The sequence below is a fragment of the Bradysia coprophila genome, chromosome X, assembly GCF_014529535.1.
Source record: "Bradysia coprophila strain Holo2 chromosome X, BU_Bcop_v1, whole genome shotgun sequence".
NCBI classification, from domain to species: Eukaryota; Metazoa; Arthropoda; class Insecta; order Diptera; family Sciaridae; genus Bradysia; species Bradysia coprophila.
In genome coordinates, this window is record NC_050737.1 from 5,986,555 (window position 1) to 6,011,064 (window position 24,510).

Genomic DNA, 24,510 nt, shown 5'->3' on the forward strand with positions numbered 1-24,510 from the left:
TGTACCAACACTTCCCCCGAAAAAATAAAAAGAATCGTCCCGATTAAATCGAAATTAAAATAAAGTACAAAAAAAGTTTATAATCACCGATGAGATCTAAAGAAAATTCGAGTGAAATTCATTTCGAACGACTTTTGAAAAAATACTGTCTAAGATTTCTATGATTAAATGGCAAATAGTCAAACTCAAAACAAACATGTCGCGGTGAGTGAGAAAATTTATTTTTGAACACTGATATTTCACAGTACCTAAACGATTATATCTTTGTTGGATATGAGTGTGATACATGGGATGGTGGATACATATGTATATAAATACATAATGTAGCACTGTGTATAATTAAGAAAACTATTAAAAGAATACCATTTGAATGGAATTTAACTTACTACTGACTTGTGGTGGCGTTGGCTAGGTGATTTGGTATGTACTATGTATATATATACTAATACTATATACACATTTTCATCCAATATCGCAAGGTTTGTAACGAAATAGAGAAGCAGCGAAAAAAAGAGTCTTCTCTCACTTCGAAAAACGTTTATTTAGTATCGCGGTGTTAGTTTGTCCTTGCCGATTTTATGTTAAAAATACGTGTATTATGGGTAAATAAATGAAATTGGATTTATTTGTGTTTATTCGAATATCTTGTCTGAAAAATATGATGAAAATCACATTACGCAGACACCTCATTTTCACATTTTACACGTTTTTTTCCTCTCTACACTACGCTGTACCACGTACACTTTGTAGCATTTTTCTTCTTTTTTTTGAAATTTTATTTGGTGTGTGTGCTGAATTATGCAAGAAAAATTTGAAATATTAGTTTTTCTCGTGATTCATAAACAAAAGATTGAGGGGTAAACTACTATACGTCGCGTCGCTAAATGAATATCGCATCTTAATCGTTTCAAAGTCTAGTTAAATTCTTTCACTTACAAAAACTGCCATTTCACTAGCACTGCTGTAATACTATCACCGTGCGAACTTATAGAGAATAGATCCACTTCGTGATTGTGGGTTAACCCCTCCTTCGCCACAGATAGTGAACGCGAATTTAATGTTTGTTACGAGACAGTGATCTTGCTTGAGTCATGTAAATTAGAAAAATGTCCTGACCAGTTGTCACTTGTTTATTGTGAGTGGTGAGGAAAAGCAACGCACAGATTTTTGCTAAACAATAGTCATTTGTGTACCTGTTTTGGACGATTGATTTTAGGCAATTTCGCGGATTGTAGGCCGAACGGAGTGAGGTCTACAAGCGAAAGTGCCTTAAATCAGCCGTCCCAAACAGGTGCACATGTGAGTTTTCATGCAGAGGGCCGGAAACCCGAGAAAATTCGAAAAATTGCCCTCATTTTCGGCCCCGAAGCATGAAAAATAGATGAACTGACCGATTAACAGGCACACTACAAATTAACTATGTTTTAATCAGAGTCTGAGGTTCAGTCGTTCGTTTTATCTCGTTTCATTTTTACATACACAGATTTACTTCAGCTGTATAAACACAATCTTTTACTTCGTTTTGTCTTTAAACATACGATTTTTCATATAAAGAATTTAAGAGATTGCGATTTATACTTGTAAATACAAAGTATATGGAGATGGAGGGTCAACTTAAAATATTGAAGTTTTACGTCAACTCACAATTAAAAGTGAGAATCACAATCTCCTTATAAGCTCGGACTGACCCTAAGTAGACGCCAATACAGGTATTTTAAGTAAAAAAAGTGAAGTGACGATAACAGGTAGCTGTAGACCGAACAGTGGTTCCACTCCAGCTATCTAACTGACTAATTGTCAGAAAAACTATTACCTTGCATTCGTCGCTCGCTCGCTCGCTCTGTGATTCGTACTTTGATCGACAATATTCCGATACTTCAAACTGAAGTACTACTACTGAAAAATTTGCGACAATCAAATTGAACACAGAGAAGAAAAACGTTTTTCAATGCATTCTTACTGCATAACTAAATATTGTAGGTGTAACAGGACCTGATAATTGAGTGATATGGGTGAAATATTTCTCAATGTTAGACCCTCAAGGGTAACAACAATCTTACTACTGTAATGGAAGGTCGTCGAAAATATTGCTTGAAACATGGAACGTATGGTTTTTGACGCATGTAGCATGTAAAATACTATTTAACTTCGCACAGGGTTAATTTTTCGACAACCACAAAGGAAAGAATTCGTCTAACGATACCAAAAACTTGTGCCAGATATTTTCGTTATTCAAAAGGCTTCGGTTTATCACACACTATTAAGTAATTAGTCTTCCACTTCGACAATTCCATGCATTAGACAAAACTGAAATCGATAGCGTTGTTGTGTACAGGTGGATATAGTTTAAATACAGCGTTCAATTGACCGTGATCGTATCTGAGCTTTTTTTCTGTTTCGAGTCCTGTTTACATAGTCAGAAGGAAGAACTTTCTCCTCGAAGCTTGAATACTAACATTTAATGTGCGGTGATTCTTTTTACCGATATCTGTGCACAGAACACGTATAAAATGCGAATCAGTAATTTGTCGAGTAAAAGCTGATTCATAAAACCAGGATCACACACTAAATTTTCGACTCAAATGGGCCTTACATACAATTTGCTCATAATTTTGTTACTGGCTACAAGTTCTTCTTCGTTTTTTTTTGCAACACATTTTAATAAACATTCAGTAAATATTTTGAAAATTGATTTGTATCAATGCCAAGTTTATTTTTAATAGAAAATTTCAGTGCTGAGGAGAGGTATTTAGTATTATAAGCTAAAGTACTTATAACAACACAAAAAGCACAATATATTCGAATATAAATTGTTTGTTTGGCTTATTAGTATATTTTAGTGTAATTATTACGCAGAGATTTTTTTTAATTTAAACAATAATGGCGTAAGTATAGTTATTTATGCGGCCGGGTACACATACTATACATCTTCGTGTAACAAACAATGATAAAGATTAAGGTGGTTCGACTATTTATTAGTTCCGTTGCTCGTGTAACATTAAATGTTAACACAAAATGAATCGAATTTATATTCAAGGTCAGCTTAATAAAGAAAATAATTAAAAGTTAAACGAGTCATAGCCTCAAAGAATTTTTGGTCTGCATTTTAAGAAAACGAAAATGTTTTGCTTGGATTGTATCTTGGCTTGATACTGAAAAAACCATTACCCACCAATAAGCCTTAAAAAGGATCCAATTTTTAGCATTTGGATTTTTTTTAAACAAGGCATGAGCCAATATTTGATATTTTTAATAGAATCGTTCAATGTAAATGTCTGTATTGCTAGGATAGGGAGGACCATGACACAAATTTTTACAATTTAATATGCCTTTATGATCGAGGTTCCTAAGATTTGTGTTAGGTTGTTCTTGGAGTGTTCATAAATTTCGAGACAAAGACTTCAATTTTCGAGTGAACTTTGTGATCGGGCGACTCAACCAACTCACTTCAATTGAAAGACCTTTTAATGACAGCTGCCAAATAGAGTACTATTTCCACATTTTTTACAGTGCCAAAATTTGTTCGATACACTGTCCAGTACTCTATTTAAAGTACCACTCATGATTGAAGTGCATTGACTCAACTGTTGCCTTGAATTAATATAATTGTTAAAAGTTTCCTATGTGCAGAATAAGCACCAGCTGAATATCACCAGCTGATCTACTCAAACACACTTACCGTATGATAAACAATCAAAACACTTTCTGAACAATTTGTTTGCTTCAATCATACGTGCTATGTGCGCGCATAGATGACGTTAACGTAGAAATGCACTGTGTGTAGGTTTTCTTTGAATTGTACACCAGCTGGTGATACCTATTCAGCTGGTGCTTATTCTGCACATAAAAAACTTTTAACAATTGTATAATTTATAGCAATGATAAACTAACTTGTGTGTATGTCGAACAAACTTGACCGTCTTTAAATGAATAGCAAAGTTCAGAAAAAAAAACATGTCACATTATCGAATTATAAGAAAAATGAAATTGAAATTTTTTGTGCTACTTTCGGCTCAAGTATACATCATTTTTTCGTTTCGATCAGTAATTAAAATCGGGTAGCTTTAAGAAATCAGCAAAAATATTTTCATTTCGTTTCACTTATAATTAGCTAATGTAACATGCCACCTTTCGGTATCTAGTTATTTAAATGTTTACGAAGCTTTGTTAATGTCCATGATTGGAAAACCTTTTCATTGAAAGTGAAGAAGAAACGAGACACCGTCATTAACGCTAAAAATATCTTTAATAATTGCTGATAAACTCCTTGCATTCATGAACAAGCAATTTTATTTGGTTCACCCTACACCACAATGTATATCTTACATAAATGTCTTAATTTGCATGCGGTTTTGGCATGTGAAACATTATATTTCATTATTCAAATGTTCCTACCAAGGACGAATCTGGTAAAAAATTGAAAATGCGCATAGTTTAAACGGTTATACGGTTAGTCTATCAATAAATTTGAATGCGATCAAAATTTTTGTCAGGTCAATATTTTTTTCTTACACCCGGCGCTGGTTGTTGGCGCTCCATTATTCAACAAATGTTCCCTTGCAATACGCTTTATACAATGTGTATGAGTTATTGATGATAATTGACAATGGTAATTTAAAAAGTCATTTTTTTCGGTTGTCAAAATTTACTCTTGAAATCGTGAGTGACACTTGAAAATCCCATTCACGAAATATTAGAGCTTCTGTGAATATATAATGTAACGTTAATGAGTTATCCTTGCATGTGCTTTCAAATTTGCACCTTCGACTGTGTGATGTTTATTCTAAACGTTAATTATGGTTATTGTAAATTTACTTTCAGCCGAGGTTTGTTTTTTTATACACATTATTTAATAGACCAAAACAATTCATTGTTTATGAGGTAACAGTTCTGCAGAATTTTTTTTAGAATTATTTTTAGATATAACTTAGAAAATCTAAAAAAAGCAAATTTTAAAAATAACGAACTCTGGTTTGATTTATATCACACATGAGACATAAGACAAGTCACTTAGAAAGAAAATATTTTGGAACAAAATTTTGTGTCTGGGCAATGTTGGGTATTTTCCTCTCTGACTGTTGAAATGAAGATTTTGTTTGAAGAATTACTTGCATTTTAAAACGTCTTAAGACAACGATTAGTTAATGCAATTGGCTTCAATCAAGACTTTGAGATGAACTCGATCTTAAATTAAATTTGGTCGTACAAGTTCAATTTTTGGGAAGAGAAAAAAGGTCATAGTTGAATGACACAGAGAAAACTTAACAAATGAGAAATTAAGGTAAAACAAGGCCAGCAGGGCCGGACTGGCTCGAAGAAGCCGCTCGGCTACATACAACTCATTCGTAGTAAAGGGCCAAAATTTAAAAACTTGCATACAAAAATCCAGAAGGTCTTTCAGTAATCACCCAAATTTACAGCATAGACATTCCAGACCTGAATGCGAGGGTAGATGAAAACTAGTGAATGGATGAAAGATGTTTGGAATTGATAATGTCTATTGTCTTTCCGTTATCTTTGTCATATCTAACATAACCATGGCCTATTTTGAATGCAGTGAGATACTAATGGCTTGCCACCTGTTATGTCAACGACAAAACAAGTTGGGATTTTTTTTTACCGATGGAAACAACTAAATAAATTCGAATTTATTTTATTACTTTACTGATTACTAAACCACTGTCCCTAGACATTCCTGTTTTGTTCGGAATCTATTTTTCAAAATATGTAACTCTCTAGAGAACCAGCCTATACCACTCCTAATTACCCTCACTTTTGTCGGGGTAATAAAATTTAAAGAAAATACCTCAACAAACAGAAATATTAGGTGAATACAACTTACAAATTCAATTTCGGCATAGAGCTACCGTTTATTGTACACTTCTGTATCATCAGTGTATGGTTCAGTTTTACCTGAAAAAAATGAGACGACGACGGATTAGTGAAGGGTTGTTACAGCGTAAAATTCATAAATTTGTGCAATTTATTTTTGCACCAACTGAATGATAAACAATCCAAAGGCAAGCTTGGTGTATTTGCTACGTTTATGCATGTTGTTTACATTCGATGACGTCAATGTAGCTTTTCTTTGGATTGTTTACTATCCATTTAAGTGTTGTGTGTAAGTTTTTGTTGACCAACGGATGGTACCTGGAGCAAAATATTGAAATTATCGCTGTATACAACTTGATGATTTCGTTCAATATACTCAAAAGACAAAAAAAGATGAAGCGACATCAGGTTGTTAGTTTATTCTCAGAATAATATTCTGATCAGATTTGATTCATTCATGGGACATGTCCAGGTAGAGGTCATTACAGAAACAAAACAATAAATTCGGACATCAACTGACAAAGTTTCTTTATTTATTTCAACGTTTACATCAATGAACTGGCATTCATTTCCCTCATAATTTTTGCCAACTCGTCCTTAATAATCTTAAATGTGGGCCTTTCAGTCGGTACAGTGTTCCAGCAATTCAACATTAAATTATATATGTCAGCTCGACAACCATTCGGTCGCTCCATTCGTCTCCCATCTTTTAAAAAACTTAAAATGTCTTTGGTATCCACAGTCGGATATGGAACTGCACCTTTTGTAACTATTTCATACAACAAAACACCGAACGACCATACATCGCTCTGCGTCGAATATACTTGATGAGTCATTGATTCCAGGGCCAACCATTTGATGGGCAACAACCCGGCACCAGATTTTTTGTACAGATTTTCCTGGTAAATGTCTCGGCTCAAACCGAAATCCGATATTTTGGCGGTTCGATCTGCAAGAACAAGTACATTTCTGCAGGCCAGGTCACGATGCACAACCTTTTTTTTTGATAAGAAATCCATTCCGTTAGCTACTTGATATGCGAACGACAATAAATCGATTTCGGTGATTGCTTTCTCCACTTGATTGTTGCCAATGTCGAAGCCGTAGCCGTGGTTCTCCACGATGCACATTCTGGATGCTGATAGGTCGAAGTCGTAGCCATGATTTTCGGCGATGCTTATTCGGGAAGATGATTTGGACGTGTAGGCAGAATCTTTTCTCAATTCATTGGTGAAGTGCATGTTTGGGTCCGAGCTGTCGCTCTGTAATGATTCACCTTTTCGCACGCGATCCTGTTCCCACAGTTGATCGTCGAAAATGTTTCGCAGAAAGTTTAACAAATTACCCTCGCTGCAATATTCTGTCAACAGCATCAGTCCAAAAACGTTTTTGGTGCAGTGTCCCACAATACCAACGATATTCGGATGTGTCGGGACCGATTTCATCACTTCAATTTCACGGTAAAAATTCCGCACATCCGCATAACTGGGAAAACTTTTCAGCATTTTCACAGCGACGATATGTTTGTCGGGTAGAAGAATCGCTCGACGAACGCATCCGAATGCACCCTCACCAATTATTTCCAATGTCTGAACCAGAGTCGGATCTAGTTCCATTGGATCATCATCGAAATTGAAGTCAGACTGCAGACCGCATATCTGATCGAGTTGCTCCTTGGTGCGGTATTGACTGTCATAAATGATTGAGTCACTTGGCGATTTCGCTTCAAATTTGATTTGAGCTCGTATGTGCTTGGCATGTCGCCACAATTTTAGTTTCACAAACAGTATCGCCACAATTATCATTACAGCAAGCAGTGATCCGGTGACAATTGCAATCGTAGAATAGTCGGCGCTCGGTTGTTGATAGATTATTGCCGGATCAATTTTTCCACGATAAAATCCAGTTGATTCACCGCCAGTGGAATGAGCTGTTACGAAAATTTCAAAATTCAGACCGTTCACTTCAATGTTGTTCAATTGCACTGAATTAGTCGTTCCATTTGATACGTTGAAAATTTGTCTCAATCCAGACTCGTAGTCGATAATGTCGAGCGTGTAGTAATTTGGAAAAACTGTTGGCATATGCCAAGTAACATTGAAATTGTAGCGCTTGTTGTCTGTTGTCGATTCGACTTCAACTGTAATATTTTCCGGGTGGTATGGGGAGCATAACGTACCATTGTTTTTGTTCAACTCTAAACAACTCGGTGTCGTTATAACATGCCACCAAATTGTACTCTTGAGAGTTTCGTTTTTTACATTCAACGCTTGAACGCCGATGGCATACTCCGTACCGAATTGCAGCTGCTTCAGTTCATGCCGAAATAATTCCTCTGGGTGATTCTGGTTGAATTCACGAACAGAAAATAATTCGTTTTCCGGGTTGTAGTCTCGTGTATGGAAGAAGAGACTGTATGCACACGTTCTATCCTCATTTGGATCCCACGATACAGTCACGTCGACTCCATTTCCGTCGGCGCTCAATAAAAATTCGTCTGTGTAAATATTCGTCACATTACCGGGAACATAATTTTGGTCCAACGTTTGGAATTCCATGAAAAGCTTCTTAGCGGTGTACTGGAAATCGCCTTTCATCAGATCGGCTGAAATGTTGTACGACGTGAGCGGAATTAAATTTTTAACCACGGCTATTGGCTTCTTGATCAAATACACTGTCTTCGGTGGTAACTTAGACTCGTCTCTGTTATTTATGATCACCATGTACGTTTCACCTATTTTTCCAATCATATGCGCTTCGCCAAATTCATTTTCTATTCCCACAACAATGGTCGTATCATCCCGGCAGATAAGTTTCACAAAACGATTTTGTTCGTGGTGCTTTGCTGATCCATTGTCCGCGATACTTTCACAATTGATTGACCCGGCTACGATGAATGAGATTATGACTACCACCGTACACCAATCCATTATTTTGTCGATGTTCGTATGCAGCGCTTTACGTTTTGTTTCCGATGAGATGCACACCGTGTCACTATAAATGCAAGACTGAATTTTTATGTTCGTTTAGCTAATGTGAAACTCCTGCTACCATTATCAGTATTTTTACCTGACCGAAAATGAATGCAGGTAGAGTTGGTCGATGTCTGGTAATTAATGTCCAAAAACTTTACAAATATTCACACCCAACCTAGCATTTTGTCATTATTGTTGGTGGTGTCGTTGTTGTTGTATTGTCACGTTACTAATCTCTCTTTCACCACATTTTTATTATCTAGAACATTTGGCATGTTATGATGGACATTCAAAAATTGAACGGAATTTCCATGGAGATTAACAAATATTAGCACCGACTAGAGTATACAAAACAGAACACACGTACACACTTTTATGGCTCAATAAAAATTAATTTTAAATACAAGTCCGACTAGTGGGATAAAAAAAGTAATTAAACAAAATGCTAAAAACATGTAAACACATCAGTTGACGCGGTTATTGTGTTGACAATTCAATCAACCCCACAAAGCCAATAGTTTTTTTTTTGTCTATGAGACTGCACTGTTGGGGATTGTTCACAAATGACGGAATGACAATTTATTGAAATGTTGAGTCTCCCTCCTCATCATGTCAAATGTGTTAAAATTGAACCAAAATTGTTGGAAGTGTCACATTTTCTTGAACACCCCCTTCATGACATCATTTGTGGACGACCTCTAAGTTGAATATTGTTCATTTGTTTTAAGGTTCGCCAGGTGACTCATTGAAACTAAACCGGAAGTGCTCTGGTAATAAAAGTCCGAGAACGTAGCTACCTTTATGGACTTTTTTTTTTAAATATTTGTAAGACTCACACATACCAGTCCAAAATTTAAATGGCATAGTTAACCCTTTGTCAACTGATATATATTCAACGCACTTCAAGCATGAATGGTACTCTAAATAGGGTACTGAATAAGGAAACTAAAGAAAAAAATTATGAAGTTTTGTAGTATTAGTATTAAGCGTAAGTTTTACGAAAAGAATATGTAATATCTTATAGCTGAATCAAAGTGATTAAGTGTCTAAAAAAAAAAATCAGCCTTGAAGATGACTGGTCAAACAGTCGAAAGCTAGGCAAAACTGTTTGGTTAAACCAATTTTGGAGTTTTCATTTTTGTCGAATCCAGGCTATACAACGTTATATCCAATTTCGTTCTATATCGACAAGCAATACATACACGTTTAAAATACCGTTTCATTCAAAATAGTATCCTATTTGACAGCTGTCAACTTTCACCACTTTTGCTTGATGCACGTTGGTTCAATGAAAGTGTAAACCAGGTATGGTCTGTTCATACAAACTGGAGGTACATACAAAGTTTGACATTACAATACAATACCTTGTATTGACGTTCATTGCGTTGGTTCAGTGCAACTTTGGATTTCAGACATCTTCATGATATTACGAAGATTTATAATCATGTGTGGTAGGTATTTCTGAAAATGCGTAGGATAAGTGGAAATGTTAATGTTGATGAGAAACGATGCCGATACAGAAATCCCTTATGTAATTGGAAAGTAAGCTTTACAGTTTACAGTCTTCGAAAATGTAAATTGAATTAATTCTGCAATTACGAAAAGACTCTAAGACGGTATAGTAATCAAACATAATATTCTTAAATGTTATCATATCAGCGATGTTAGTGGTTTACCATGCCATATTTTATATTCAATTGTCAGCATACATTAGAAAAAGAAAATAACAATGAAAAATGAGAGCCATTTTATAAATAAGCCGATACATCGGAGCACATCATTATGCTCAAATTTGTTCGAAATTAAGTACAAAAAAAACTTCAAAAGAAAATTGAAAATTCTCGTATAATTGTTCTTATAGCATGTAAATAGGCGATTTTTGCGAGAAAAAATGATTGCTAGGGATTTATATAATTTGGACGTGGGCGTAATGATATGCCTAAATGCGCCGCAGATATTTATGTCCTTTGTGAACTGTTGAATATGAATTTTGGCTTTGGATTTTTTTAAAAGTGGAACTCATTAGCGATGGATTTGATTCAGTTTCAATGACTTCATAAGATACAATTGAATCTGATTATAATTTGGTAGTAATTTTCTATAGATTTAAGAAAAAATGGTTCTATTATGACTTGAAGTCATACGCCCTGTTTTCCCACCCGATCTCAAACATATGTATACAATGGTACGGTCGAAAAAAAAAAGAAGTCACAATTTTAAATCCAATTTTCTTAATACATTTTACATGCTTCACCAATACTTCGACATTTGAACGTATAATACGATAATAATAACGTGGATATGACACATGTGGAATAAATAACATCATAGCACTGAACCAAGCACTAGAACAGATTTTTTTTAACGGAAATTCAGCCTCTCTAATATGATCTGTCACAAAATAAACAGCATTTTTGAACCGCCACAAGAAAATTTAATGAGAAACACAAATTTTTTTGGTTCATTTTAAAAAGTAGACAAGTAGATCATTTCAAACTGATTTATAGAAATTCGCACAAATAATTGTCAAATATTATTATTTAATGAAAATATGTCAATAAACAATCAGATAAATTTATTTATCGAAACAAAGCTTTGACCAAAATCAAATACTGTCAACCACTAGAGCATGTGTGTCCAAAATATAGTATATCGGCAACTCTGATCTTTTATAATGACAGGGGTTGTAGGGTTGCATACGCAGGCCCCTCTTGGAAAATCTGTTCTACTGCTTGGTTCAGATACTATGATAACATCAATAGGATTGTGATCTTTAAAAATGAGACTTACTTATTTTCTCGCACTGTAAGCTGGCTATTGAGCTCTTTCATAACAAATCTGTGTTACAGATTGCAGTAGAATACATTGTATCAATAATAATCGATGTACTATATGGAAAGAAGTTAGCAGACTCTTAATAGAGCCGGGTTAAATAATTGAAGCATCAATAATGTGTGGGTGTTTCTGTAAGACTGATTCTCATCCATCCTATTTTGTGCCCATTATACTAAATCAATTGAAAATTGCGTCCGTAGATTTGTGCATAATTGTTTGCTTGATTTTGTTTGTTCTGTTCCATAAAATAATTCATCATGCCAATCAATAATTGCCTCAATATTTGCCTGAATGTGATGACAAACACATTCTCTCGCTTTATTGTTTATTCAACAAAATGCCAGTTGTCGAAATGTAATGTAGGGGGGACTGGTAGAATTTTCCGAATTCACATAAATTTAATTTTCTTTTTTTTTGACAAATCCTCACCCACTAATGCAGGCAACATCATTTCACGAACTTGTTAAATTCTATTATAATAAAATAATAATGAACGAAAATGAAGAAAGATCAGATTAAGAATTAAGAATACGAGAAGCTTCGAAAATAAAATTATTATTTTTTTCTGCGATGAATCTGGTACGGATATTTTATGTGGCATTAAGTTGTTTTTTTGTTACATAAAAGTGAATTTGTTTGTTAGCATTTTTGCAACCAAACCGAAAAAAAAGGAAAAAGAAAATTAAATCTAAAATTAAAATAAAATGAAAAATAAAGAACACAAGACAAAAAGTTGAAGAAGAAAAAATATCAAAAATTTAAAATAGAAATGTTTGTTGTTTCGGTCGGAGGAACGAAACGATAAATTATGAAATGGAGGCATATTCATCTACCGAGCTGGTCAAAACGACGAAAATATACAAGTGGTTTGAGCTTTTGTGCCAGTGATGTTATTATAGTGAATTTGATTGATTCCTTTTCACAACGTAATTATGAAACCGTTGCCATGTTCATGTTCAAGTTTCGCTATTTCTTTCGTTCACTTAAAACTTTCGTTCTTAATTTCCTCTTTTTTCGATAAAACCATTTCTATAACCGCCACAAGTTCACATACCGAAGAATTATGACGGATGTTCTAAAGAAGACGAGATTGGATTTGATACGTATGGATGGTCCCGCATATACCGGCCATGATTTTCAATTTGGATATCGTTTTATGTTCCCATAAACAACACGGAAGTGCACTAACTTTATAACTTGTGTACGCCATTAAATAATCTGATGTATTTATCGACATTAAAGTACCTACTCTCTGGCACATATATATATATGTATATTATGTGTCTTACATGACAAAAAGCTTATCGCTTGTGAAAAACATTCTGAAACATCACATAGTTTACCTAACTGTTGTCACAGAAATAGAATAGATTTTGAACTATAAAATTTTCAGCAATGAAACCAGCACTTCAGATGCTCGAGCATCTCTAAATAAATTGCAAACGATATATTTGGTATAGCGGCAGTGTCAAGTTGGATGTATGTTAAAGTCAATGAATTGTTTTCATTGAATATTTAAAAGCATGGAAAATACATAAAGCCATATCAACCGATTCAGACAGTTTTAATTAAAAAGAAATGCACCAACACCGTAGGCACACACAAGACCAAAACATTCAGGTATGCAAGTCGAAATTGATTGTTTCGTAACATTTAAATTTCGACGAGACTGTGAAGCCTGCGAATAGCATTTTCATTATGAAGTTTTATAATAATGATGTGATATGTTTAGGACATTACCTGCAACTAGAATGTATAGCTTCCATAGACGATCGTTTATGAATAGAAAAGGATAATAATTACAGAAGCCAAGGATGGTTAGAAACCATAACGTCGTCACATAGTCATATTCAAAATGCTATTAGCGCCTACAACTTACCTAATATAACTTGGGTGTAGCGCTGGGCAATTTAACATTGTTAGAGTATAAATCGATTCTAAGAAAGTGGTCGGCTGCTCGAATATCACACTTCAAATCACTTAATTTCACTCAATTAACCTTACACAGTCTACACGAACAAGTATTTTCTCAAATCGAAATACAAATCAAGATCACCACTTCACCATTGTATAATTCTCTCAGATCAGTAAGTCACCGTTCCAACGCGTAAATAGTAAAGCACTGAAAACCTAAATACATATCTTAACGAGATAGAGAAAATTCTTATCAATTTCAATGCTGTGTGTCGGTATAACATTATCTTTTATCAAAAAAAAAAAAAAAATTGTGTGTATACCTCTACTGGCGTAATTTAAGTCATTCTAACCAGCGAAAAACACATTGCGCAACAAATAACGTGTACAATAAAAGCCATGTGAATCATCGTCAATGTTAAACTCTAATTATTTTAGGTACATACCGCACAGAACAATATGCTATACATATATAATGTGAGTGCATCTAAGTATATATCTCTAAGTACACACATATATGCTATTCAAATCGTTTACGAAAAAGTCGAGGTTATCTAATCGTCAATCTAATTTGAAATGAAATTAAAATTGCTAGTAAAGTGGGTACACAATTTTACTTATTTTTTGTTGTCTTTCCTATCATTTTTTTTTTTCGTTGAAATTTATAAGTAGGAAATAGGAAGGAAAGAATGAAAAGTACTTTACCGAAAAATATTGTGTCGACTTAAAGTGTAAACAAATTAACTCTCTGATGGTGGATTATATTTTATTTCCTACATCGACAACACTATGTAAACATACACGTCATATATTTTAACATTTCACATGTTAATCGAAATATTATATGATGTACGTATACCATACAATATATAAACCGACTCTGTTACAACTATTTTGATTTTTCTAACATATAAATCATAATAAATGTGACATACAGCATTATCATAGGACTGTTAGGTTCAGATGATAAAAAGAATGAAATATTACATATATATATGGCTGGAGAGGAAGTCTATAATATTATTTACCAGAACGTTGCTAAATGTACGGTTTAATTAGTTAATACCTGACAGTTTTTCGGCGATGATCTACTAACCAAACTGTTTTTTTTGTTTGTGTACCATAACGAGAAGCACAATAGCCGCATAACAATAATATGTATTTAAGGACGGAGTGGAAAATAAAAATTGTCTTTGAGCAGTGGAATTTTTGTGGAATTTTTTTCTGTCATCTTTCATTGTTGACGAGCAAATTTGAGAGAGTCCCAGGGTTCTTTATGAATGTTAATGAATTTTTCGGAATTTAAATAGCATAGAATGCTGATAAAATCATTTTAAATTGAACGCGTTTGGATGGATAAACGCATGAACGTTTGAATGCTAGTCCTTGAACGGTAACACATTCAGTTTTAGCATCATTTTCGAATTTTGCTTTACTTTGTGTGTACCATTTTTGTATGTAAAATTATGAGCGAATTTCCGTAACGGTCAGTTTACATAGCACATTTTCCGACACAAAACGGCTAAGTCAACAAAGTAAAGTCCAGAAGTCATCTGACTATTTATTACCTACAGTCCTAAAGAATTTTATTTTGCGTTCGGATCTGATAGAAATTTTCGCTAGTCATTATTGCGATTATTTCAGAGTGAATCTGTTTTTTTTATCTCGTATGTTTTTTTCAGCTGTTATCTGGCCGTCTCGATTGATTTGTGTTACTTATAAGTTGCATGTACTTAATTCAACACATTCGAACACAACCCTTTTTTGAGTCTGTGGAATTTTACAATTAATTGATAAAGATATTGGTGCGGGTATCGTTACCACAACATTTTTTTTTAAGTTGGAGTTACTTTCTTGAATATTCTTAGAAACGTTTTCTTATATTTTCTCAAGTTTTCCTTAAATTTTCAGATTTTTCTCTAGTTTTCCCAAATTTTTCTTTTTTGGCAAAATGTATGAAAATATGAGAAAATAGTCCCTGACAACTGTTAGAAGCTGTGAAGCGATTATTCAAAGAGGGAACAATTTTTTTTAATTTAAAATTATAACAAAAGTTTGTCGGACGCAGATCCACAAATGCCCCACCAATTGATTCCACCCATCTCCTATTTGACGTTCAATAGACAGATGTGGTATCCAACACAAAACTTTTCCAAGTCGATTAAGAAAGACGATTTTTTTCTCTGTTAAAAAGTTTGATCAACAGACGTAACAATATTTTCAAAATTTCTGACATAATTTCCTTCACCCTCTCTAGCTAGTTATCTTCGTATGACAAAGAAAACATTAAACCAATCCGATTATCCAATATGTTCGAACAAATTTTCATTCAAGCGTTGCGTTTTTCTTTGAACAATCCGATGGAGGACAGTACGTATTAACGTTTTCATTCATAAAATTAAGTAATGTGTACGACTAGGTAAAGTCAAACGATTTATTTATTTGTGCAGGAAGCTCTAAATTAGTCGTAATTAAAGTCGAATTGAAAACATCCAATTAAATAAAGCAATGTCAGTGTTTTTGCTGAATGTTCGTCCGCTTAATTATATGATGACAATGAATGAATAGACGTAAAAAAATGGCTCGTGAATTGATGTAACGATACTATATATGTTCCAGACCCAGAATATTATGAACAAGTTATTGAATGATAACTTCCAATGTTATTTAGGAATGTAATTACGATTGATCTTGGTAAACAACAATATATTTAGATGAAAATACATTGTCATAATATATTAGACGATATGAGTAATACATATGAATATATGCACGGGTATTGCGTATCAGATTGAGGTGCAGATATATTTCGTTAGCTGTTCCGTTCAAATTATTCATTCTTGGACATTCTAGAACATTGCCATTAAGATCAAAGAGACTCGGTCTGTTGCAATATTATTAATGTGATCATGATCACACGCACGCAAATAATACAAAATATTGTTTCTTCGGTGCTCTTGAATGGGAAAGAAAAAAAAACTTTACTTTTCCTTGCACTTAACCTTGCGTATTCATTGGATTGTTTGGATGGTTTGTTGAATAATAAAATTCTCATGTTACATAAACAAACAATAAGCCGCTTGTTTATCAGGTAATTTTATTGTATTTCATAAATATTTTAAACATTTTTTTTTTCAAATTTAATTGCAATATGAATTGTATGTATAATGTATGGTGAATGATGGTCTTTTGTTCGCTAGTTGTAAATCATATAATGTTTCATTATCATCTTTCATTGGAACATTAAATTCGGAACATTAATTTGTGGTCACACACATGGCATTTATCAATAAATCGCTCACATTCATTTAGCGCAAACAATAGCTAGTTAATAGTTACGTTACTACTAGATAAAATGAAAAGAATTCGTAACCTTTTACGGACGACTATAAGTTATCTCTATCGACAGAGATGACAAAACGACACGACGATAATTGCGTATGGTTAACTGATGAAGTAATAGATTTAGTCCAGTATTTTAATCTAATCGAAATACAGTTGATGTCAAGCGAATTTGTATTTCAGTTTATGCAATAGCTGTCCACTCATTCAATCACAGAGCTTTTTTTCTTATTGATTTGTGCACCAGACAACTGAAATACGACATATTTTACCATGAGTTGTTGTTATGATATATCGTGCGGGAAAAAAATTTATTTCTTTACGATTTCGCTCGTGAGGAAAACTTAGGACTGGTGCTGAAAAAATCGTCATTTCCTGTCTTGGTACGAAAAATACTATTGATTGATTGAGAGTGTTTGCATAAATGGACCAGCAAGTAAAAACGGTTGAATCTTAATTAAACACTAATTTGGTTGACATTAATTGTTGTTAGATTGCAATACATTCGATACTTGTGATGGTGAGGCTCCCTAACAACATATCTAAGAGTTATACCAAAGCATAAGCTCAATTCTAAAGTTTAGCACAAAATTTCGGATGAAACAAAAAGTTTTTTTTTCACAACCGCTACAACATTACATGAAACTTGGGTCATATGTTGAGCGTAACATTTTCAAGTAAAATGAAAAACTGACAAGGAATATTGAGTAAATTTAGTAGGTCAGAAACTTTTCATTCTAGAAAGTATCGAGGTTGTAAATTTATCAAAATCAAAATTACTGGCAAAAGTACTCCTGTAATCGTGGTTCGAGATATACTTGGTGCCACTTATGCCTTGTCTTTAAGCCATTAAACACAATTTTGTATCCCCTAAAACACCTATGCCATCCCTGTCTGTGTGACCTAGTTTTTTGTGTGGGAAGATACAACGGAAGTAAAGTTGTTCAAGGCAGCAATTTTTTAATTGTAATCCTAAAAATACTCTAACCTCTGTGTGTACTCAACTGAAAATAGGTGATTTTTTTTGAAAGTCAATACCAACCAGTAAAAACAAATAATTATTGAGCAAGTTTATGAATGACATACATACCAATTAAATATACGAAAGGGGAGTTTGAACGTCACGCAATTGTTTAGTTATAGTAGATCGAGTAATTAAGATATAAATTCGATGTTGACGAGTTTTTCTTACTATATATACTGGGAAAGGCAACCAAAACAAAAAGTAAAAAGCTCAATCGAAAAGCGTAATTTTAGCTTCAAACGTAGGTATATGAAAACATGCCTTGGTGTGCAGACGGATTAACAAAATTCGAAAGTATTAACCCGAATCATCTGAATAGAATCCGACTCGACTACAATTCGTTTTCGATTGATTGACAGTTTTCAAATGGACGATATTTAATAAATCAATAATTAAAATTTTGTCCATTCCAGCCATAAATAATCCAATTTTGAGCATAGAATTTATTGTCATGTCGAATGTTGTGATGGTGGTCGAACAAAATACCAACTCTATACCATTTTGCCAACAAAAATGTCTGTCCCCATTCATAAAATAATTGATTGCGATATGGCACAATGCAAATTATACAAAATCGTATGGGTTGTTTGTATTGTGATTATCAGCACGATAAATCATTTCAATTCATAGACCTAATAGCAAATATGTGATTAAAGTTATTCATTTTTAATGAATATCCATTACGAACTGGCCTTTCTAGACGTTATTTGGCTGGCAATCAGGACTTTGTAGAATTAAGGATACCAAACCAATTTCTCTATCAAAATTCTTTATCACAAACATAATGACGGTAACGCACTTTAACACATTCATGCATCCATGCTACGTGAAACATTTCACCGACCAGAAAAGAACATATTTTGGTCAGATCAGAAATTGATCTAAATTATTAACGGCGAACAAACAAATTCCAGTTCCCCATAGTATACTGTCGATAGACACGAGTTACCTATTAGGGTTCAGGTGCTAAATAAAAAATCCAATAAATTGCTTTGATCGAACAATATTACCTAGCATTTAATATACAAATTATGTCTAATGTTTGTTGTTGTTTTTTTTTTGCGGCCATAATAATCAGTTTCTTAGATGGGCTGCCATAACATACAATCAAACCTTCAGTTGGTGTAGTCAATATGGATCGAATGATGTTTTTTGAACAAGGTGAAAAAAATATTTGCTCGACATTGCTTTTGTAAATCAATGTGAAACAAATAAGAGTTGTTGTTAACGGCACGTTTTTAAAAAGTAGGTATCGATTGCTGGTTGTCGACAATGAATTTAGAGTTTGTGTTCGACGATAGTGCGGTATATCGAAAGAGCGAGAGTTAAGCAACTCATAGTTCATTTGCACAAAAATAAGCAACGACACCATGGCTCAGCGTCTAATTTCAACACATTATAATTCCACTAAATTTGCTCCCCTTTCTCTAAATTTTCAAAATTAAAATCCTAAATCGAATCATTGTCTCTGTACAGTGTAATGTAAACATTGTGTCACATGATATGCCATTGTGAAAGTATCACAATATCAAGGTACATTCCGTCACGCGTACAGATACAATTAATGACTTTTTCGTTCGATAATTATTAATGGAGTTCTGTCACTGTATTAAACTTCCAAAAATGTCAACTTCCTACAATATGTAATCACATAATTAACGCATATTCTACCTGCTGACACACACACACAGACATATACCACCCGGCATATGAACGGTATCATATGTTTGCCCGGGCTGTTCCCAACTGGGAATTTTCGTTGTTTCTAAAATTGTATTTAGGAATTCATTACGACAAGGCGTACAAGCTTGTATGTACCGGCAAAAACTCTGTAAAACCCTTATCATTCCAATTTATTTCTAATATCTCGAGACACTCAGCTGAACGCACCACTTTATTAAATATTAAGAATTGATGTTTGCCGGGATGAATCTGATTTTCGATATTAATAAATAACTTTACACGCATTTATCCCTTCAACTGTAGTTATCTTAGACTTAAAGAAATGTGGCTATGTGGCATACACACAGCCATAATCTTCATATATGTAAGAACCAACGAAGGAAAAAAAAACAAAGAAAATTACAGATAAACTCTGGCATGTGTAATGTGTGTACGTTGTACATAATGCACGAAAACCCTAGTCACACATATTTTTATCTTACATCCCAAAAACCACTCAACATATAATATACATCAGCAACAACAACAACAATAACGAAGAATGTTATATCGTCGTTCTATTTCGTGTTTACGTCTTGCGTGTTTATAATTTAATGACGTCAAACAGCCAAAACAATACAATAACATCGATAAATGAAAATTCAAGAATAGGAGAACAGTACATTACTTATCAATGGGGCAAAGAAGTGCCATTTCCATCATTTACCTCATTGCCAAGTGAGGTATTTTATTCAAAAACGTGAGGTAAAGTTAATGGATCCTCAAACTTTACCTCAAATTTTTGAATGAAATACCTTAATTGGCAATGTCTTGCTCGGCCACGCCGCGATCGGCAAATTTCACACAAAAAGTACCATTTCCTTCATTTGACTCATTGGTAAGTAAAGTTGAGGTAAAGTTTTGGATCCGTGCAGTTCACTTTACCTCATGTTTTTGAATAAAATAAAATATCATAAATTACGCATACTAAGAACTATGTCGATTTTAGAACTTGAACGAAAAATAGTACATTTCGGGCATCGTACAAATAATATATAGGTGTCAAATGACGGCTGATGGTGCGGTTTGTATGAAATTAGTCAACTTGAGATTCGAAGCTACTTTCATCATTTGTCCTAATCGGTTCCCAATTCGTTTGTAGAAATGTATGGTCAACAGTAGGGCCTATTTTAGGGAATTCAATTCCAGCAAATTGTCAAGGCAACGTGTCTTGACCGTGTCTCAGAAAAAAAAGGAATATAACACTCTTCACCCGTGAAGTAACGTGTACTTTACATCGTGTTGTTCAGAAATGAAAATATTGAAAAGCGGCAAGAGTTATGGTGAAAATGAAAAAAGACGCGAATATATCGTGAAAAAACGATAAAAACCGTATGTTTGCTGCGATGTTTGCTTCATGTTCTATATTTTATTTTATTTGTTGCGAAAAAAAAACATTTTCCATGTTAAACTAACATAAAAATCTCATTTCATCATCAATACTAGAAACATCGAATTTTGATTGAAAATATATAAAGTTTGCCCCGTGTACTACTGTATATATACCCTACCTACTACATACGATACATACCTACCTCTACATTATATTTCATTTGTATTTGTTATCCAAGTGTGGGTTATAATGATATATACCCACCATATACCCATCTTACGTTCATCATCCACACAAAAAAATATGTACGTAGGTATATATACAACACTTTATTTAAACTTGTGACTTCGGAAAATCAATAAAATCTGGGACAGTGCTCTAAAAATGGTGTATAGAAGAGTAGGTTGCCACCAGTGCGAGAGAAAACTCTTTATGACTGTGTGACTTTTTTTTGTTTGTTTCCATCAGCTGATATGGATTTTCACACGATATGGGGAGAGGGTGGAAAATATAGTGGAATACTAAATATATACGCCAGCAACTTAGGCATCTCCCCATTCAGAAAAAAAGGCCTGAGTAAATTGATAATAGACCTAATGATACTGGTGAATAAAGTAGGAAGATTTCTTATAATCACAATTGTTTCTGTTTATGAAATAGAGAGAGGCAAAAAGGGTTCATTTGGAGATGATTTAATGGCGTAATTTTGAAAGGTTTACTTTGCAATATATTATTATTCTCCTGCTACCTACGGCTGCGAGATGTAATATTTTTGTTAACAGAAAAGCATTTTAGAAAATATTGAATAAATAATACAATGAAAATATGTGAATGGAACCGTAAATTGGCCATTTTATATGGTTATCTGTTTTTACGAAACGAAGTAACGAAAAAAAAAAAAAAAAAAATGGCCCGTCGTCCTTGTCGTCGTCGTTGCAGGCGAAAATAGTAATAAAATTCAAATTGGGTGTGATGGTTGTTTCGGTTGTGTTTTATTGTTAGATTTTGAGACATGATTTTCATTTTATATCCTTTTCTGACTTTATATTGGAATTAAGTGAAATTTACAACCTTCTATGAATTGATATAATTTATTGGACAGTTTATGAGCTCTTTTTATTACAAAATCTGAGATAAAGGCGATTGAATTAAATGTAAAACATGTAGGACATTCTATAAAATCGATTTCGATGGAATTAAATTGAAGTTTCGCGTTAAAATGTGTACATGTCGGCATCGATATTACACCGTGAGATCAAAAGACTATGTACTTGGTTAGGCTATGCTTAAACATTCAATTGTAGCATGTTTCATTGAACATTTTGTGGTTTTTTGAGCTAACAAAAGCATCATTTAATTATAGACATAGTCAACCTTACGATAGCTCTTCAACCAGTGTATGAACCTGAACCCATGCATTGTGATTTAAGTCAAAATGTACTCTGAAGGTAAGCTGGACCCAGTAACTAACTGCAGATACATACTAAGAAACGTAGCTTCTATAGGTTTATTTGGCAATATTTTCGACTGTGCCCGGAGTCAGATTTCAACATTATATTGACATAAAAAAATGCAAAGATGAATAAAATCGACACTGTTTTTTCTGAAGGTAAGAGGTTACTCCCGAACAGAGACTATTTCTCCAAAAAGAACATTGTAGTATAATGGAAGGCAGTAACTTAATTATTTCTGTGAACGGTTAAAAACTTTTTTGTGAACAAAGCTAACAAACTTCGTAGAAGTGAACGAATAATTGAGAAATTAAATAAAGCTCAGCCTCGAGCTCAACAGTAATACTTCTTCGAAAACATTAATTCCACTCTACTCGCGAAATGAAGTTTGATTAAGTATCATGAGGGAAAATCATTGTAATTTTATAGGTAAGATAAAAAAACAAACAAATTTTTAAGACGCCAGAAATCGTGTGCATCACTTTTTTCGAGGTAATAAAATTCAATACATATCGTACTACATATCCTAAAATTGTGAAACTTTTAAACTATACTCGTTTCACTTTGACATAATTTAATAAAATTACTTAAAGTTCTGTTCGTATTAAGATATCATACCTAAAAATACGCAACGCGAAATAGTTAACAAAATTTGAAAGCTTAAATTGATGAGTTTATAAAGGTTTTAATTACTCCCGCATATATATTTTCGATGGAGAAAAACGTGAAAACTATACCATTTACTCAAATTTAAACTCGAGACTTGGAATACCCTTTATGACATAATTGACATATACATATTACATAGAGACTGGGGTGATGTGTGTTTATGTCTTTGAGTATATGTAATTTAGAAAGTTTCGACAAACTTTTAGAATACTAACACTTCAACTAGAAATTCATTATTATCGTTAAAAGAATGGTAAAGATACACATGTAAATCAGACATCATCTTTGGAATAGTTTTCATCCAATATCTAATCGGAATTTGTTGGCAATTTACGGGCAGCTAACAACATTCAAAAGAAAAGTGTGTTTCGGAAGGAGAAGTTTCTTTTTGTGTGAAGTTGATGTTACATCAAACTGGAATTCTTGAGGTTTCTGTTACGGACGTGTGTTAATTATACTCGTCACGATTGCCAGCTATGCAGAAATATTCATCCTACATTTTTATTACTTCTAAGAACCTATTCACAAATTACGTACTCATTTTATGAGGGAGTCTGACGCGTACTCTTCATATATTTTTGATATTTTCCCCGTACTTCTATTTGTTTAGGTTCTGAGTTGTCATTTTTTGCGTGAGTAATTTCTGAATGGCACCTCACTACTGCCACAAGATTTGAACATGAAAATCGTTAAGTTTTGTTTTATTGTAGACTGACCTAGCTGCGGAGTGTTTTCTTGAACATAGTGTTTTGAGTTGAAAAATTTCAGCTATGGAATTTCGTCATAGATATTGCGATATTGTTACAAAACGTTAATTCCGAGAATTTTCATTGGGAAATTTTCTATAAATTCTCATCTTCGTTTGTGAATTTAAATTTTTCGCTGAAGATTTTTGTCTGAAGAGAAATAAGCTGTTCTCGAAAAGAATTTCGAAACATTTAATATGATATCTTAACAGTCTCGGTTGCAATAAAAATGTTGGAAATTTCATAAAAAAAAAAAATCAAAATGAAAAAAAAGGTTTTTGAGCGAAACCCATTATGCTCACTTTGACTAGCTCAGCAAACACTGGCCGAATTTAAAGAACTTCTCAGTAGAAATAAAAATTTCCGAGAAATTTCCATATTGGAGCCATCTATCTTTAACTTTTCCGTTCAAATTAAATTCAGGGACTTTATTACAATTTGGATAATAAATCTAGTTGCAGTGATATCGCTGTGATACGATTTATTTACTCGCATAAGATTATTCATTAATCAACAACGTCAATTTAAACGTAGCAACAAAGTACGTCTAAAAAATTTCTATCGAATTTTTGCACGTGATAAGGCGGTAAAGTTTCTCTGTGGTCTTAATATTCAGGTTATTCTACTAAACTTTTATGCATAAATCTCAGATAATATAGGAGCCATG

At 33.5% G+C, this 24,510-nt stretch overlaps 2 protein-coding genes across 5 annotated transcripts in view; both read right to left on the reverse strand.

Annotated features, from left to right (window-relative positions):
* Positions 1-24,510, reverse strand: part of LOC119085591 (protein Tob1-like) — a 76,393-nt gene that overhangs the window by 14,179 nt on the left and 37,704 nt on the right. Inside the window, exons 1-2 of one of the 3 annotated variants that reach the window (XM_037196012.1) lie at positions 13,522-13,761; positions 5,843-5,913 (exon numbers count right to left, since the gene is read on the reverse strand). The exons of 1 other annotated variant lie outside the window; for it this stretch is intronic. The gene's annotated coding sequence lies outside the window, so the exon portion shown is untranslated. Of the gene's footprint in view, positions 1-5,842; positions 5,914-13,521; positions 13,762-24,510 lie in introns of those variants that run through there. One more of the 3 variants, XM_037196013.1, reaches the window with a different exon arrangement.
* On the reverse strand, positions 6,336-9,285 carry LOC119085590 (tyrosine-protein kinase receptor torso-like). Of its 2 annotated transcripts, none has more exons than XM_037196009.1 (2): positions 8,902-9,285; positions 6,336-8,826 (listed from the first exon to the last, which is right to left on the reverse strand). In XM_037196009.1, the coding sequence occupies exon 2, from the start codon at positions 8,760-8,762 to the stop codon at positions 6,378-6,380; it is 2,385 nt and encodes a 794-aa protein (XP_037051904.1). In that variant the 5' UTR covers positions 8,763-8,826; positions 8,902-9,285; the 3' UTR covers positions 6,336-6,377. The 2 variants fall into 2 exon arrangements, with proteins under 2 accessions (XP_037051904.1, XP_037051902.1); XM_037196007.1 differs by having other exon boundaries at positions 6,336-8,840; positions 8,902-9,284.

What these genes read in the sequence shown, in the direction of transcription:
- LOC119085590 (XM_037196009.1), bottom strand. Translation starts at nt 8,762, where the DNA reads ATGGATTGGTGTACGGTGGTAGTCATAATCTCATTCATCGTAGCCGGG.